Source organism: Anomaloglossus baeobatrachus, chromosome 12 (genome assembly GCF_048569485.1).
Source record: "Anomaloglossus baeobatrachus isolate aAnoBae1 chromosome 12, aAnoBae1.hap1, whole genome shotgun sequence".
Lineage (NCBI taxonomy): Eukaryota > Metazoa > Chordata > Amphibia > Anura > Aromobatidae > Anomaloglossus > Anomaloglossus baeobatrachus.
This window is the reverse complement of record NC_134364.1, coordinates 63,722,282-63,739,778: the sequence shown is the minus strand read 5'-3', so window position 1 is coordinate 63,739,778 and position 17,497 is coordinate 63,722,282. Positions and strand designations below refer to the sequence as shown.

Here is a 17,497-nt window from a genome sequence, read left to right as displayed (position 1 = left end):
AGTTTTCTACGCCGGGGATGTGAACTATGGATATGGTGGAGGCCGTGGCTTCCACCCACATCAGAATCCGCCGGACTTCCTGGAAGGCTTGCCGACTGCGTGTCCCGCCTTGGTGGTTGATGTATGCCACCGCTGTGAAGTTGTCCGACTGAATTCGGATCTGCTTTCCTTCCAGCCACTGCTGGAAGGCTTGTAGGGCAAGATACACTGCCCTGATTTCCAGAACATTGATCTGAAGGGTGGACTCCTGCTGAGTCCACGTACCCTGAGCCCTGTGGTGGAGAAAAACTGCTCCCCACCCTGACAGACTCGCGTCTGTCGTGACCACCGCCCAGGATGGGGGTAGGAAGGACCTTCCTTGTGATAATGAGGTGGGAAGAAGCCACCATTGAAGAGAGTCCTTGGCCGTCTGGGAAAGGGAGACTTTCCTGTCTAAGGACGTCGACTTCCCGTCCCATTGGCGGAGAATGTCCCATTGAAGTGGGCGCAGATGAAACTGCGCAAACGGGACTGCCTCCATTGCTGCCACCATCTTCCCCAGGAAGTGCATGAGGCGCCTCAAGGGGTGCGACTGGCCCTGAAGGAGAGATTGCACCCCTGTCTGTAGAGACCGCTGCTTGTCCAGCGGAAGCTTCACTATCGCTGAGAGAGTATGAAACTCCATGCCAAGATATGTTAGTGATTGGGTCGGTGACAGATTTGACTTTGAAAAGTTGATGATCCACCCGAAAGTCTGGAGAGTCTCCAGCGCAACGTTCAGGCTGTGTTGGCATGCCTCTTGAGAGGGTGCCTTGACAAGTAGATCGTCCAAGTAAGGGATCACCGAGTGTCCCTGAGAGTGCAAGACTGCTACCACTGCTGCCATGACCTTGGTGAAAACCCGTGGAGCTGTCGCCAGACCAAATGGCAGGGCTACGAACTGAAGGTGTTCGTCTCCTATAACGAAGCGTAGAAAACGCTGGTGCTCTGGAGCAATCGGCACGTGGAGATAAGCATCTTTGATGTCTATTGATGCTAGGAAATCTCCTTGAGACATCGAGGCAATGACGGAGCGGAGAGATTCCATCCGGAACCGCCTGGTTTTCACGTGCTTGTTGAGCAGTTTTTACGGCTGGTAGAGTCCAAGACCGCATTGATAGCGTAAGTCGCAAACGCAGACATTTGCGAGGTCAAGGACGCCACGTGCGGCACTGATGGACGTATGACAGAGTCCACCTGCGCCAGACCAGCTGAAATAGCTTGGAGTGCCCACACGGCTGCGAATGCTGGAGCAAACGACGCGCCGATAGCTTCATAGACAGATTTTAACCAAAGGTCCATCTGTCTGTCATTGGTATCTTTAAGTGAAGCCCCATCTTCCACTGCAACTATGGATCTAGCCGCAAGCCTGGAGATTGGGGGGTCCACCTTTGGACACTGGGTCCAGTGTTTGACCACGTCAGGGGGAAAGGGATAACGTGTATCCTTAAGACGTTTGGAGAAACGCTTATCTGGATAAGCATGGTGTTTCTGGACTGCTTCTCTGAAGTCAGAGTGGTCCAGAAAAGTACTCAATTTACGCTTGGGATACCTGAAATGGAATTTCTCCTGCTGTGCTGCTGCCTCCTCCGCTGGAGGAGAAATATCCAGCAGTCTATTGATGGCCGCTATAAGATCATTCACCATGGCGTCACCATCAGGGGTATCCAGGTTGAGAGCGGTCTCAGGATTAGACTCCTGATCACCTCGCTCTGTCTCATCATACAGAGAATCCTCTCGCTGAGACCCTGACCAGCGTGATGACGCCGAGGGTCTCTCCCAGCGAGCTCGCTTAGGCTGCCTGGGACTGTCGTCCGAGTCAGAGCCTTCAGCCTGTGATGCCTGGGACCCCCTTGGAGCACGGATTAGTTCCAACTGAGGGGGACCGGGGAACATTGAATCAACAGTGCCCATGGTCTGAGTGACCGGCCTGGACTGCAAAGTTTCTAGAATTTTTGTCATAGTCACAGACATCTTATCAGCAAAAACTGCAAAGTCTGTCCCCGTCACCGGGGCAGGGTTCACAGGCGTCTCTGCCTGGGCCACTACTAGCATAGACTCCGGCTGACGAAGTGGCACAGGGACCGAACATTGCACACAATGGGGGTCAGTGGAACCTGCCGGTAGATCAGCCCCACATGCGGTACAGGCAGCATATAAAGCCTGTGCCTTGGCACCCTTGCTTTTTGCGGATGACATGCTGTTGTCTCCTCAGAGCAATATAGGGGTATAAGCCAAGAAGCGACCGTACAGTGCAATATATAGGTACAGACAAAAGTACACAAAAACAACACTGTGGCACTAGTGGGGGGGCACCTAGGTGCTGCTTACCGCCCGCTTAACAGCGGGTGTGTGGTCGCCAGAATCCCCTGTCTGGGTCTCCCAGGGCTATGTCCGTTCTCCAGCTCAGACTGCGTGCAGGAATGGCTGCCGGCGTCCTGTGAAGAGGGGCGGGCCGTGGGCGTGCTGCAGACAAAGAGCGGGAAACTGGCGTCCCACTGTGCCCAGTGAGAGGGCTGGAGTATGTAAATAAGACTCCAGCCCTCGGCGCTGACTATTGTACAGCGTCTCTCCCCTTCCCTGACTGACAGGGCTGGGGGCGGGAACGAAACGTAACTAGGCCGCAGAAGCCGGGGACTAGATTTATAAGCGCTGCCGTCGTAAAAGCACGGTCGGCGCGAAGTCCCCGGCGCACCACAAGTCTCAGCCGCGCCACAGTCTCCGGGGGCGGCCGGCGCGGTAGTTCCCCACACATAAACTCACTCAGCTAAGCTGCAGTGAGTATAACCCAAGCGCGCAGCGCTACTGTCCCCGGCGCACTAGAACACCCAGCAACGCTGGAGTGTGTCTGTGCCTGTCTGTACGGGGACACAGAGTACCTGAATGTTGCAGGGCCTTGTCCCTGACGGTACCCAGCTCCGTATCCAGCAGGATCTCCGGGTCTGTGGATGGAGCCCGGCCTCAGAGCCTGGAGGCCGGTAAGATCCCACTTCACCAGAGCCCTCAGGGGGATGGGGAAGGAAAACAGCATGTGGGCTCCAGCCTCCGTACCCGCAATGGGTACCTCAACCTTAACAAACACCGCCAACAAGAGTGGGGTGAGAAGGGAGCATGCTGGGGGCCCTTTAGCATGGGCCCTCTTTTCTTCCATCCGATATAGTCAGCAGCTACTGCTGACTAAACAGTGGAGCTATGCGTGGATGTCTGACCTCCTTCGCACAAAGCTTGAAAACTGAGCAGCCCGTGATCCCACGGGGGGTGTATAGCCAGAAGGGGAGGGGCCTTACACTTTTTAGTGTAATGCTTTGTGTGGCCTCCGGAGGCAGTAGCTATACACCCCAATCGTCTGGGTCTCCCAATGGAGCGCCGAAGAAAATAAAAATGCCTTAAACCAGTCATTCTGGCAAATAAATAATTTTAGTTCCTAATTGACTGAAAAAGGGAAAGGTTTCTTCTCATTTCATGTCGTCAGATAGTGAGAAAAACCTGCAGATGTGTCTGTATACAGCGGAGGGAAAAACCTGCAGATGTGTCTGTATAGAAAGCGGAGGGAAACTTTGATGATTTCAACTGTATGAAGGAGTCGGAAGCTTGGCTTACTGACGCCACAGTCCTGGTCTGAACTCCCAAGATATGGGACCCCACAAGCCTCCACGGTTGTGTTCACAGTGAAAGTCTGCATTCTACGTATGACCCCCCCCCCCCCCCCCACCAAGCCCTGGCTGTGGGCTTCAAGTCGTTATTCAACGGTCCCGTTCTCAACATCACAACCCAAAGTTCAGCCATGACTTGTTTTTCCGAAACGGACAGACTTTATGCGATTCTGAGCGTTATAGTTGATAGCTGATATTTAGAAAAATTACCAATCTGCGGCAGCCCACCTCGACCAGTCCGGGACATTGTATACTTTAATGAGCTGCGACATCTAATCACTATGGGTGATGAACTATCTAACAAGAGCTTATTGGGAGAGAGGGAGGAAACTGGGTTCCGGGGTTATGTTAACCCCAATTCTGTTTGTTGTATGTTTTATGGAAAACCTTTAAATAAAAATATTCTGGTAAAAAGAAAAAAAAAATGCAGACCCAGACTGCTGATTTAGGCAACATCAGTCATGCAGCGAAAGGAGGTGCGGAGAAGCAGCAGGAGGCCATCAGCGAGTTACTTCAACCCTAGAATGCCCACAATGTTTTTTCCTGGTTTCTTTTTTCCTTCAAATTTATGGTGCTGTATTAGCCGTGATTCTCCAAGTCAGGATTTCTGTGACTTACATTTTGATAGATCAGACTTTGGGATACAATTTTTTTTTTTAATGCTTTCAATTTCTTTATTTTTCAAAGGGGGAGAAGGGACCAAAACTAGCAATTTTGTAAAAACCGTGTTCTTTGTTTTTACTAGAGGATATGAGGCTGTTGATTGCTACGTGCGAATACACCATATACTGTAGTATTGCAGTATATTGTATAAGCAGAGATTCACAGGAAGGCCAAGATGGTAACTACAGGGGCCTTCTGCCAGCTCTCAACTGCCATGGTGCCGTGAAAGCACTTTGCTCCCCGCCAATGGAGCATACCAGTATCGTTTGGGTGCCACTGTTAGCAATCGGTTATGGGCAGATGCCAGCAGTGCATCACAGCCACTATCTGCCATATATGAAGCTGGCTCAGCTCCTGAAGCTGCTTCATGCAGCCCATATTGAGCTATGATAGAATTGTACATGATGAGTCTTACACAGTTATGGGGCTGTTTTCAAGTTCATAAATTGCTTTGAATTAGGCTACATGCAAATACACAAGTTTTCAACTGCCTTGCTTTTTCTATCTGTTGTAATGAGAGATTTTCTTTCATAGTGTACAGCTGGTTTCCATGGAGCCCGACCTCTTCTGCCAGGCCGAGAGTGTGCAGGAGTTACTTTCATCAAGGTCGGGGGTTAACAACATCCCTGTCACCTCTCTCCAGTTTGTTGATTTTATACAGCAATTACCCATCCACCCCTCAACGTCTGAAGAGATGCAGTTATAAGTCACCAGCCTGCAGCTTTCACAGGTCTCCTAATCAAGACTCCAAATTCAAATTACCAGTTATCTCTATTGTGTAAAAACAGGGATAAAAGGGAAATCTTCAGAACTTATGGCAGGGCTTTATATTTCTAATACTACAGGTCTATTCACCAGATCTGTCAACCAAGGTAGAGTGTCCGCCCTGCAGGTAACCACAAATAAGGAGACTGCATAGCTCTACATTGCTCAGAGAACTTCAGAATCCACCTTTAAAAAGCATTCCCAGCCTGTGGACTAATTTTAAAAAGGACATAATCTCCATTAAAAGCCAAAGTAAGAGCGTAAATTAAAATGTCAACACACTAAGACTTCAGTTGACATTTCATGAAAAGAGAATACTTCATGGGCTGTGGTTTACGAGGGACATATACATTACTCCCAAAAAGTTAGGGATATTTGGCTTTTGGGTGAAATTTATGGAAAGAAGGGAATTTTGTTACTTACCGTAAATTCCTTTTCTTCTAGCTCTTATTGGGAGACCCAGACGATTGGGTGTATAGCACTGCCTCCGGAGGCCACACAAAGCAATTACACTAAAAAGTGTAAGGCCCCTCCCCTTCTGGCTATACACCCCCAGTGGGATCACTGGCTCACCAGTTTTAGTGCAAAAGCAAGAAGGAGGAAAGCCAATAACTGGTTTAAACAAATTCTCTCCGAGTAACATCGGAGAACTGAAAACCGTTCAACATGAACAACATGTGTACCCGCAAACAAACCAACAATCCCGAAGGACAACAGGGCGGGTGCTGGGTCTCCCAATAAGAGCTAGAAGAAAAGGAATTTACGGTAAGTAACAAAATTCCCTTCTTCTTCAGCGCTCTATTGGGAGACCCAGACGATTGGGACGTCCAAAAGCTGTCCCTGGGTGGGTAAAGAAATACCTCATGTTAGAGCTGCAAGACAGCCCTCCCCTACGGGGAGGCAACTGCCGCCTGCAGGACTCTTCTACCTAGGCTGGCGTCCGCCGAAGCATAGGTATGCACCTGATAATGTTTGGTGAAAGTGTGCAGACTCGACCAGGTAGCTGCCTGGCACACCTGTTGAGCCGTAGCCTGGTGTCGTAATGCCCAGGATGCACCCACGGCTCTGGTAGAATGGGCCTTCAGCCCTGATGGAACCAGAAGCCCAGCAGAACGGTAGGCTTCAAGAATTGGTTCTTTGATCCATCGAGCCAGGGTGGCCTTAGAAGCCTGCGACCCTTTGCGCTGACCAGCGACAAGGACAAAGAGTGCATCCGAACGGCGCAAGGGCGCCGTGCGGGAAATGTAGATTCTGAGTGCTCTCACCAGATCTAACAAATGTAAATCCTTCTCATACCGATGAACTGCATGAGGACAAAACGAAGGCAAAGAGATATCCTGATTAAGATGAAAAGAGGATACCACCTTCGGGAGAAACTCCTGAATGGGGCGCAGCACAACCTTGTCCTGGTGGAAGACCAGGAAAGGAGCCTTGGATGATAGTGCTGCCAGCTCAGACACTCTCCGAAGAGATGTGATCGCTACCAGAAAAGCCACTTTCTGCGATAGTCTAGAAAGTGAAACCTCCCTCAGAGGCTCGAAGGGCGGCTTCTGGAGGGCAACTAGTACCCTGTTCAGATCCCATGGATCTAACGGCCGCTTGTACGGGGGTACGATATGGCAGACCCCCTGTAGGAACGTGCGCACCTTAGGAAGGCGTGCCAAACGCCTCTGAAAAAAGACGGATAGCGCCGAGACCTGACCTTTAAGGGAGCCGAGCGACAAACCTTTTTCTAACCCAGATTGCAGGAAAGAAAGAAAGGTAGGCAATGCAAATGGCCAGGGAGACACTCCCTGAGCAGAGCACCAGGATAAGAATATCCTCCACGTTCTGTGGTAGATCTTAGCGGACGTGGGCTTCCTAGCCTGTCTCATGGTGGCAACGACCCCTTGGGACAATCCTGAAGACGCTAGGATCCAGGACTCAATGGCCACACAGTCAGGTTCAGGGCCGCAGAATTCCGATGGAAAAACGGCCCTTGGGACAGTAAGTCTGGTCGGTCTGGGAGTGCCCACGGTTGGCCGACCTTGAGCTGCCACAGATCCGGATACCACGCCCTCCTCGGCCAGTCTGGGGCGACAAGTATGACGCGGCTGCAATCGGATCTGATCTTGCGTAGCACTCTGGGCAAGAGTGCCAGAGGTGGAAACACATAAGGGAGCCGGAACTGCGACCAGTCTTGCACTAGGGCGTCTGCCGCCAGCGCTCTTTGATCGAGAGACCGTGCCATGAAGGTTGGGACCTTGTTGTTGTGCCGGGACGCCATTAGGTCGACGTCCGGCCTTCCCCAGCGGCGACAGATTTCCTGAAACACGTCCGGGTGAAGGGACCATTCCCCTGCGTCCATGGCCTGGCGACTGAGGAAGTCTGCTTCCCAGTTTTCTACGCCGGGGATGTGAACTGCGGATATGGTGGAGGCCGTGGCTTCCACCCACATCAGAATCCGCCGGACTTCCTGGAAGGCTTGCCGACTGCGTGTCCCTCCTTGGTGATTGATGTATGCCACCTGCTGTGGAGTTGTCCGACTGAATTCGGATCTGCTTTCTTTCCAGCCACTGCTGGAAAGCTAGTAGGGCAAGATACACTGCTCTGATTACCAGAACATTGATCTGAAGGGTGGACTCCTGCTGAGTCCACGTACCCTGAGCCCTGTGGTGGAGAAAAACCGCTCCCCACCCTGACAGACTCGCGTCTGTCGTGACCACCGCCCAAGACGGTGGTAGGAAGGATCTTCCCTGTGATAATGAGGTGGGAAGAAGCCACCATTGCAGAGGGTCCTTGCCGTCTGTGAAAGGGATACTTTCCTGTTCAGGGATGTTGACTTCCCGTCCCATTGGCGGAGAATGTCCCATTGAAGTGGACGCAGATGAAACTGCGCAAACGGAACCGCCTCCATTGCCGCCACCATCTTCCCGAGGAAGTGCATGAGGCGTCTTAAGGAGTGCGACTGACCTTGAAGGAGAGTCTGCACCCCAGTCTGAAGTGACCGCTGCTTGTCCAGCGGAAGCCTCACTACCGCTGAGAGGGTATGAAACTCCATGCCAAGATACGTTAGTGATTGGGTCGTGACAGGTTTGACTTTGAGAAGTTGATGATCCACCCGAACGTCTGGAGAGTCTCCAGCGCAACATTCAGGCTGAGTTGGCATGCCTCTTGAGAGGGTGCATTGACAAGTAGATCGTCCGAGTAAGGGATCACAGAGTGTCCCTGTGAGTGCAAGACTGCTACCACTGCCGTCATGACCTTGGCGAACACCCGTGGGGCTGTCGCCAGCCCGAATGGCAGAGCTACGAACTGAAGATGGTCGTTTCCTATCACGAAACGTAGAAAAACATTGGTGCTCTGTAGCAATCGGCACGTGGAGATAAGCATCTTTGATGTCTATTGATGCTAGGAAATTTCCTTGAGACATTGAGGCAATGACGGAGCGGAGGGTATCATCTGGAACCGCCTGGCCTCCACGTGCTTGTTGAGCAGTTTTAGGTCCAGAACGGAACGGAAAGAGCCATCCTTTTTTGGCACCACAACCAGATTGGAGGAAAACCGTGTCTTGTTCCTGAAGAGGAACCGGGATTACCACTCCTTCTGCCTGCAGAAGAGCATCTGCTCGGTGGGGAGGTGGGGACGTTCTGAAGAATCGAGCCGGAGGACGAGAACAGAACTCTGTCCTGTGCACGTGGGCACACTGTCCCTCACCCACCGGTCTGTGACCTGTGGCAGCTAAATGTCGCCAAAGGCGAGCGAGTCTGCCATCAACCGCGGATGCGGAGAGATGAGAGAGCTGAGAGTCATGAGGAGACCGCCTTGGTAGCGGTTCCTCCGGCTACCTTCCTTGGGCGTGATTGAGCCCGGCCGGAAGCTGAGCCCCTCTGAGGCTTTTCAGCCCTTTTGGACGAGGACAATTGGGACCTGCCCGAGCCTGGGAAGGACCGAAACCTCGACTGTCCTTCCAGGACAGCATTAATAGGGTAAGTCGCAATGCAGACATTGCGAGGTTACGGACGCCCCTGCGGCACAGATGTACATGTGCTCAAGACCAGCTGCGCAAGAACAGCTGAAAAGCTTAGGGTGCCCATACGGCTGTGAATGCCGGAGCAACCGACACGCCGAAAGCCTCATAGACAGATTTCAACCAGAGTCCATCTGTCTGTCAATGGCATCTGTAAGTGAAGTCCCATCTCCACTGCAACTATGGCTCTAGCCGCAAGCCTGGAGATTGGAGAATCCACCTTTGGACCCTGGGTCCAACGCTTGACCACGTCAGGGGGAAAGGGATAACGTGTATCCTTAATACGTTTGGAGAAAACGCTTATCTGGGAAGCGTGGTGTTCCTGGACTGCTTCTCTGAAGTCAGCGTGGCCAGAACAATACTCAATATACGTTTGAGCTACTGAAATGGGACTTCTCCTGCTGTGAAGCTGACTCCTCCGCTGGGGGAGCTGAGGGAGAAAAGATCCAACATTCCATTGATGGACGCTATAGGATCATTCCTTATGGCGTCACCATCCGGTGTATCCGGAGTGAGAGCGGTGTCAGGATCAAAGTCCTGATGAGCTACGTCTGCCTCATCATACAGAGAGTCTTCCTGGGACCCCCCCCGGAGCACCGATTTTATTTCAAATGAGGGTGGCCAGGGAGCAATGATCCAGATTGCCCATGGCCTGTCCGGACTGCAAGTCTCTATCCCATTGCAACTCCGTCCCTGTCCTTGGACAGGGTTGAGAGGTGGTTCTTTTGGCCACGTCAAGTAGAGACCCCGGCTGACCAAGTGCTACAGGGGAGCATTGCACACAACGGGGTTCAGTGCCGTGGAACAGTATCACATGCAGTAAAAACAGCATCGAAAGCCTGTGTTGCTTATATGCTGCTGCCGACTTATAGAGCCAAGAATGGCGACCGTACAGTGCAATGTATAGCATACAAGCATAAAGTACAAATGAACACTGCAGCACATGCAGTACAAGCAGCATAGAAAGCCTGTGCCTTGGCACCCTTGCTTTTTTGCTGCTGTTGTCTAGCCATCTAGGGGAATATGGCCCAGAATAGCGACCATACAGTGCAATGTATAGCATACAAGCATAAGTACAAATGAACACTGCAACACCTGCAATACAAGCAGCATAGAAAAAAAACCTGTGTCTCAGCACCCTTGCTTTTCTGCTGCTGTAGTCTAGCCATTCTATGGCGAATATAGCCAAGACTAGCGACCGTACAGTGCAGTGTATAGCATATAAGCATAAATACACATGAACACTTCAGTACGTGCAATACAAGCAGCATAGAAAGCCTGTGCCTTAGCACCCATGCTTTCCTGCTGCTGATGTGTCGCCATCTCCAAAAATAGCGACCTATGCAGTGTAAGCATAAAATACAAATGGACAAATTGCGGTATTTAGTGTCAGCACTTCAGGTGCCGCTTACCGCCCGCCTATAAGCGGGTGTGTGGTCGCCCCAGTCCTGTGCCTGGTTGCCCAGAGTCCGTTCTCTCAGCTCGGACTGCAGGAATGGCTGCCGGCGTCCTCCTCCAGCTCGTGTGAGTAGGGGCGGGCCGTGGGCGTGCCCCCAAGTCAGAGCGGGAAACCGGCGTCCCACAGTGTCCAGTGAGAGGGCTGGAGCATGTAAATAAGGCTCCAGCCCTCGACGCTGCTGATTGTACAGCGTCTCTCCCCTACCCTGATTGACAGGGTGGGGGCGGGAACGAAGCGGAGCTAGGCCGCAAAAGCCGGGGACTGGATTTATAAGCGCCGCCGCCGTAAAAGCGCGGTCGGCGCTAAGTCCCCGGCGCACCACAAGTCCCAGCCGCGCCGCCGCTCCCGGAGCGTCCGGCGCGGTAGTTCCCAATAAATAAAGTCACTCAGCTAGGCTGCAGTGACTGTAACCCTTTACTGTCCCCGGCGCACTAGCACACCCAGCAAGTCTGGAGTGTGCTGTGCCTGTGTGTACGGGGACACAGAGTACCTGAATGGTGCAGGGCCATGTCCCTGAACGGCACTCCCGCTCCACATCCAGCAGGTTCAATGGGTCTGTGGATGGAGCCCGGCCTCAGGGCTTTGGGGCCGGTAAGATCCCACTTCCTCAGAGCCCCTCAGGGGGATGGGGAAGGAAAACAGCATGTGGGCTCCAGCCGCCGTACCAGCAATAGGTACCTCAACCTTACAAACCACCAGTGGGGTGAGAAGGGAGCATGCTGGGGGCCCCATATGGGCCCTCTTTTCTTCCATCCGATATAGTCAGCAGCTACTGCTGACTAAACAGTGGAGCTATGCGTGGATGTCTGACCTCCTTCGCACAAAGCCGAAAACTGGTGAGCCAGTGATCCCACTGGGGGTGTATAGCCAGAAGGGGAGGGGCCTTACACTTTTTAGTGTAATTGCTTTGTGTGGCCTCCGGAGGCAGTGCTATACACCCAATCGTCTGGGTCTCCCAATAGAGCGCTGAAGAAACCTAAAAATGTCACGCTACAGTCATATTTTATCATGAAAGTTGGGCATTTTAAGTAGAAGCATGCAATGGTGACTTCCTCATCTCAAGCAATTTATAGAAACCAACAGCAGTGGTATATATCCCTTCCCCCTTCCAAAATGTCAATCTAAATAACTTAAGGGGCCTTGAGCATCAATTACAGCGGACAGACACCTCCTGCTGGTCACAAGTGGAGTCATTGTCTGCGGAGGCATGGCAGCCCTCAGGTCATTGAGGTTCTGGGGTACAAAGTTGCGGCCTCTACACGGCAACTCAGCTGATCCCATAGGTTTTCTATGGGATTCAGGTCTGGAGAAAGTGCAGCCGCTCCATTTGAGGTTCCCCAGTCTCCAGCAGCTGTTCCCTAATGATGCTACCTCGATGAGCTGGAGATTTGTCGTCCATAAAGATGAAATTAGACCGGTGTTGTTCACGCAGAGGCACAATGACTGGATTAATGTTATTCCAGTAGTAGGGGGCTGTCACTTAACAATTCACACAGTGTATGGCCATTCTGTACTGACTAGACACACCGGCATACACCACCACAAGCTCATCTGGTGACAGCAGTGACCGTTGCACAGCGCTCTCCTTGATGTCTCCAACATGATTGGTGGCTTTTTTTTTTTTTAAATCAGGTTCATTTTTATTAACCAACAAAGTTACACAACACAGATAACAGTCTATTACCCAGCAAAAATAGTACAGAGAAAGGAAAAGACCATATTCAGTTACAAAGGTATAGAATTAACAGTGCACCTGCAGTCCATACCCAACATCAGGGTAGGTCACAAACTAAATATTCCATGTCAATATGCTACCCACAATATAAAATACCCCACATCTTTTGCAGCAACCATATATGTTCCAGATATATGTAGTTCATCAGATTCCAATAAATTATTAACCAGTTATAAGCAGGGCTGTGGAGTCGGTAAGCCAAACCTTCAACTCCGACTCCGACTCCTCAAATTCTCTTGCTCCGACTCCGACTCCTACATATATTGCTTATAGTTAGGTGAAAAATTTATTGTAGTACATGAATATGTGTATGTGAACATCAGACATTTAATAATTTTTATGATACAATAATCAAGATATTTGGATAGAACATAAAATATATTTATTGGATACAACTTTAGAACACAAAAAACTGTAATAAATTGTAAATATGTAATACACTATGTAATATACAGTAGATTACATATATATCTTGTGTGTGTATATACACTGTGTATATATATATAATATTACATATTTACAATTTATTAGTTTTTTGTGTTCTAAAGTTGTATCCAATAAATATTTTATGTTCTATCCAAATATCTTGATTATTGTATCATAAAAACAATTAAATGTCTGATGTTCACATTATACTACAATACATTTTTCACTTAAATATAAGCATTATACTAAATGTTATTATTTAGTAAAATATTCAGCACATTCTGCATTGCACTCCTGTCCCCAATTTATTATATATTTTAGGAGTCGGAGTCGGTGCATTTTATACCGACTCCAACTCCGACTCCGACTCCACCAAAATGAGCTCCGACTCCGACTCCACGACTCCGACTCCACAGCCCTGGTTATAAGAACCTGATCTCATCTACGGTCTTGCAAAAGTGCCGAGGAGGGAAGGCCCAAAGTGTCCAACCAGACCCCCAAATCTTACAGAACTTCAGGGTATTTCTTTTGAGGTATACCCCCTTCTCCAACCAAAGTATAGAATTAACTCTTACCGTAAGGTCCCCAATGGCCAGAGGGGCCGGATCCACACAGTGATAAGCCAACAGTTTCCTGGCCTGATACAAGAGTCATGTAATACTAAACGTCATCGGCGAGCTCAAATCCACCCCCCCTCCCTCCCTCCAGGGGACCCAGAACGCATGCAACATGTCTTGGCTGCAGTCGTGTTAAAAACTTGCTCAATTAGAGACAATACTGCCCTCCAGTAGTCTTCGATATTCCCACAGGACCACATTATACGCAACAGATTAGCATTCTCCCACCTGCACCTAGGACACAATCATCTGTCCGGATCCCCATGCTGTGTAATAGACTGGGTGTCCTGTACACTCTATGCAGGAGAAATAGCTGGGGCAGTCGTTGACTTTCAGAGACAGCTAGGCTTGGAGTCTGGGACAGGACCTCATCCGTTAAAGGGTCTACATCTCTCCCCCACTTCTCTCTAGATTGCAAAGGGAATTGTCGAGATACCTAGGTAGCATCACTGTATACAATCTAGAGATAACACCGTAGTAGCGGTCAGATGTCAGCGAGGGTGTGACTCCGCTCTGTACTAATAGCCATGTCGCGTGTGTGTCTCGTAAGCGTGCCAGAGCTGTAGGTACTGATAGAAGGAACTATACCACCAAACTCAGTCTGGAACTGGTCAAAACTTTTATGCATGTCATTGTGAAGCATCTGAGACACCAGATGTACAGCCCTACCAACCCACATTCTCCAGCCTGGGAGTTTCTGTAGCTCTACTAATCTGTGATTATGCCATAAGGGCAAGTACTCCGTCACTCCTGATATTTCCAGCAAAGCCTTCCCTCTATCCCACACCTTGTACAGCAATGCCAATGTTGGATGTGATGGTCTGTTTTTGGTTAAGTATCCTACGTCCATAAAGGCCACCGGGTGCCTCCATTTTGTAAGGCCCTTGACCAATTTGCCCCAATGTCATATGCCTCGTCCTTTCACCATCCCTTAAAATGCTAAATCTGTGCCGCAATTTAGTAAATTCACGGGTTGGGGACTGCCAGACACCCCCCCCTCCTTCCCTCTCTGCAGGCTCTCAAGACGGGTGGCCATTATTTCTGCTCAGTGTGAATTGACTTTCATCAGTGACCATCACTGAGGCCCACTGGTCCCTCATCCAGTGTAGGTCACACCACCAGGCACAGGCGTCATCAGGTACATAGATTACATCTGTGCCTGGAGGTGCGGTCAGGTACCTTGCAGGTCGACTAAAACACACTGATGTAAGCAGTTTCTAATGGTCTGACGTGCCTCTAATCTCACCTTAAATGTGACTGGAGTTGTGTGGCATAGCTCACAATGAAGCGGTCATTAGTGTGGGATGTGGCCAAAAGACATTCACTTCTCTCCTTTTCTGTGACTCTTCCAATCTCTCTGTATCTCTGTACAACCTCCTGGTGACACTCTGTGACCCTTTTAATAGGGAAAAAACTGGTGACAGGTTCCCTTTTAACCAAAAATATCACCTTCTGCAGCTTCTGGGCTGCATTCTAGGAAGGTGCACCTTGCTGGCCCCCCTTGCAGACCCCTAAGAACTTTATATTATCTTACCGTTTCCTATGCAAATGAGTTTGGTTGGCCAGATGGGCGGCCTCTAATTCAGCTCCTGTCCCCCCCTCTTGCTGCTGTTCGCCGTCCCCAAGTCATCCACGCTGCTGGAGTCTCGCACAAGCGCATTTCGCTGTGCTCCTATCGCGGGGCTGAGCATAAAGTTTCCCTCGCGCGAGCGCCGGTGATGTCATTGCGCAGGCGCAAGATTATGGGCGGTGCTGTGTATAAACCTCACCAGCGTTATCCTCGTACCCGCCCATAATCTTGCGCCTGCGTAACTACATCACCAGTCCTCGCGCGAGGGAAACTTTATGCTCAGCCCCGCGATAGGGGCACAGCGAAATGCGCCAGCGCGAGACTTCAGCAGCGTGGGGAGCCATCATCCATGTAAATCATGACTGGGGGATGGCGAACAGCGGCAGGAGGGGGGACAGGAGCCGAATTAGAGCCCGCCCATCTGGCCAACCAAACTCATTTGCATAGGAAACTAAGATTTTATAAAGTTCTTTTAGGGGTCTGCAAGGGGGACCAGCAACAAGGTGCACCTTCCTAGAATGCAGCCCAGGAGCTGCAGAAGGTGATATTTTTGGTTTAATACAGAAAAAACTGGTGACAGGTGCCTTTAAGCTCAGTGGTCACTTCCGTCTGAGAAAATCCTGCTTGAGACCTCCCAATGGTGTGGTACTGCTGATCAATTGTTAGGTGTCTTCTTGGTCTCATGATGCCAAAATGTGAACAGCATGATGAGGACGGATTAATACCAATTCTAATTGAACACCCAAAATTTATTGGACTATTCATGGATCAAACACCTGTTGGGAATTTTGCCATTAAGCTCTTTGATAGAGAACAGCAATTTGTGGAAAGTCCTGAAACATATGATGCGTATGTCCAACTGTTCAAATGTTTGGAGAAGGTCACATTAAATTCACCTGAAAAGGTCAGAGGGTATTTTAGGATCATCCTGGAATTTCACCCAAAAGCCAAATATCCCTAACTTTGTGAGGAGTGTATATTGTTTTCACAAACGAAGCACAAAGACTGCAAATCCTAAGAAGAGCATCTGCTCGATGCATCCACCGAGTAGGTATGTAGCTAGATTTATACAGCTATATCTCTATCCCTGATACTTTGGGAGGAGACTGCAAAATTCACCTATGAAGGTCTAGAGCAGAAAATTGCATCTCCCTGAGAGCTCTACGTTTCGGGGACCATCGTGCAACAGATTTTCACGTGCAAAGACAAAAAGGTACTTTATTTTTCAATTCACTTTTTCTTGTAATGTTTGGCGCAAAAAAAGGTCAACTAACTTCAAAATGGCACATGTGGGTCATCCTGTTAACTGATGCCAAGATAACTGGTATATGGAGGGGGAGAGAAAAACAAGAATTGGAGTATATTTACAACAAATTTTGTGACTTGTAAGTTGTAATTGATTAATCCGTGGAAAACATCTAGGAAACAAAACCACCGGCTTCATTTATAGAAAAAAAACAGCAGCCTAAAACCACCCAACCAAAAATTACCTATCCAAAAAAGCGCAAATGCACATGATAAAACAGGACAGAAGTGATTATTTTGGTATAAAGTTATTCGAATATTTTACTCTAAAACTAAAATAGATGCAAAACAATTTGGGGAAACAGAAATTGCAAAACACAATTGGCGGATTTTCAGAGCAGGCTTTTGTTTGGGGATTTAAAAGAAAAAAAAAAAGTTATCTTCTATGGAGAAAGGGGGTTGTTTCAGGAATACAAGAGACCCCCATAGCCTACATGGCAGGGGAGGGGGGGGGGACCTGCCCAGGACTCGTTCTATGGAGACCCCCACACACATATATTACAAGATCAGACACTGAACTGAGCTTCTGACTTGTAATTTTTCTTTATCTATAACCTCCCCCCGTGCCGATAATCTTGAACTTACAGTTGAAAATGGTGAGTATAGAGCTGTGTTGGTATTCCCAGAAGGCGGCTGTATATAGAGGTGACTCCACTTAGATTGCCATGTTCGGTCTCATAGGCAATATACATTTCCCATAACTTATCTGAACGGAAGTCTAGACCCGCTGACATGATGGCATGCTCAAATGTCCTGCGAGACAGAAAAAAGGATCAGAATAGTGGTAAACAAAGGCAGCCAAGCGTTTCAGGATACAACTGGTGTATGGCACCAAAGTTACCCAACGTCAATACCTGGAATTACAAAGACTAGGTAAGAGGAATTGTAGGCTACACAGAAGAGAGGAGTACAAAGGCCTGCTACACATGATAATTAATGCTTTTACCCACAAGCAAATTATGCCACTAAGGCCACTTTCACATGTTCAGTATTCAGTAAATCAGTAATTGTAAACCAAAAATCAGGAGCTGAATAATCAGAGGAAAAGTATAATAGAAACACGTGCACTACTCCTGTATTTATCACCCACTCCTGGTTTTGGCTGACAAATACTGGACGTGTGACCAAGGTTAAATGCCAATAAAATAGTCAAGAGAAAAACAAAATCCACCAAACCCCTGCAGTGATTATAACTACCCACTTTCTTTTAGTAGTTATGGTCTGACTTATGTCATCTGAGTTTTATCCCATGTGTTTGGACTCTTCCCAAATAACTG

General features: G+C 49.2%; 1 protein-coding gene across 1 annotated transcript in view; it reads right to left on the bottom strand.

Moving 5' to 3' along the window:
• The window catches only part of PRPF39 (pre-mRNA processing factor 39), a 169,675-nt gene that overhangs the window by 117,332 nt on the left and 34,846 nt on the right, over nucleotides 1-17,497 (bottom strand). Inside the window, exon 5 of the mRNA XM_075331092.1 lies at nucleotides 16,806-16,973. Within this exon, the coding sequence (XP_075187207.1) occupies nucleotides 16,806-16,973 (168 nt within the window). The remainder of the gene's footprint in view (nucleotides 1-16,805; nucleotides 16,974-17,497) is intronic.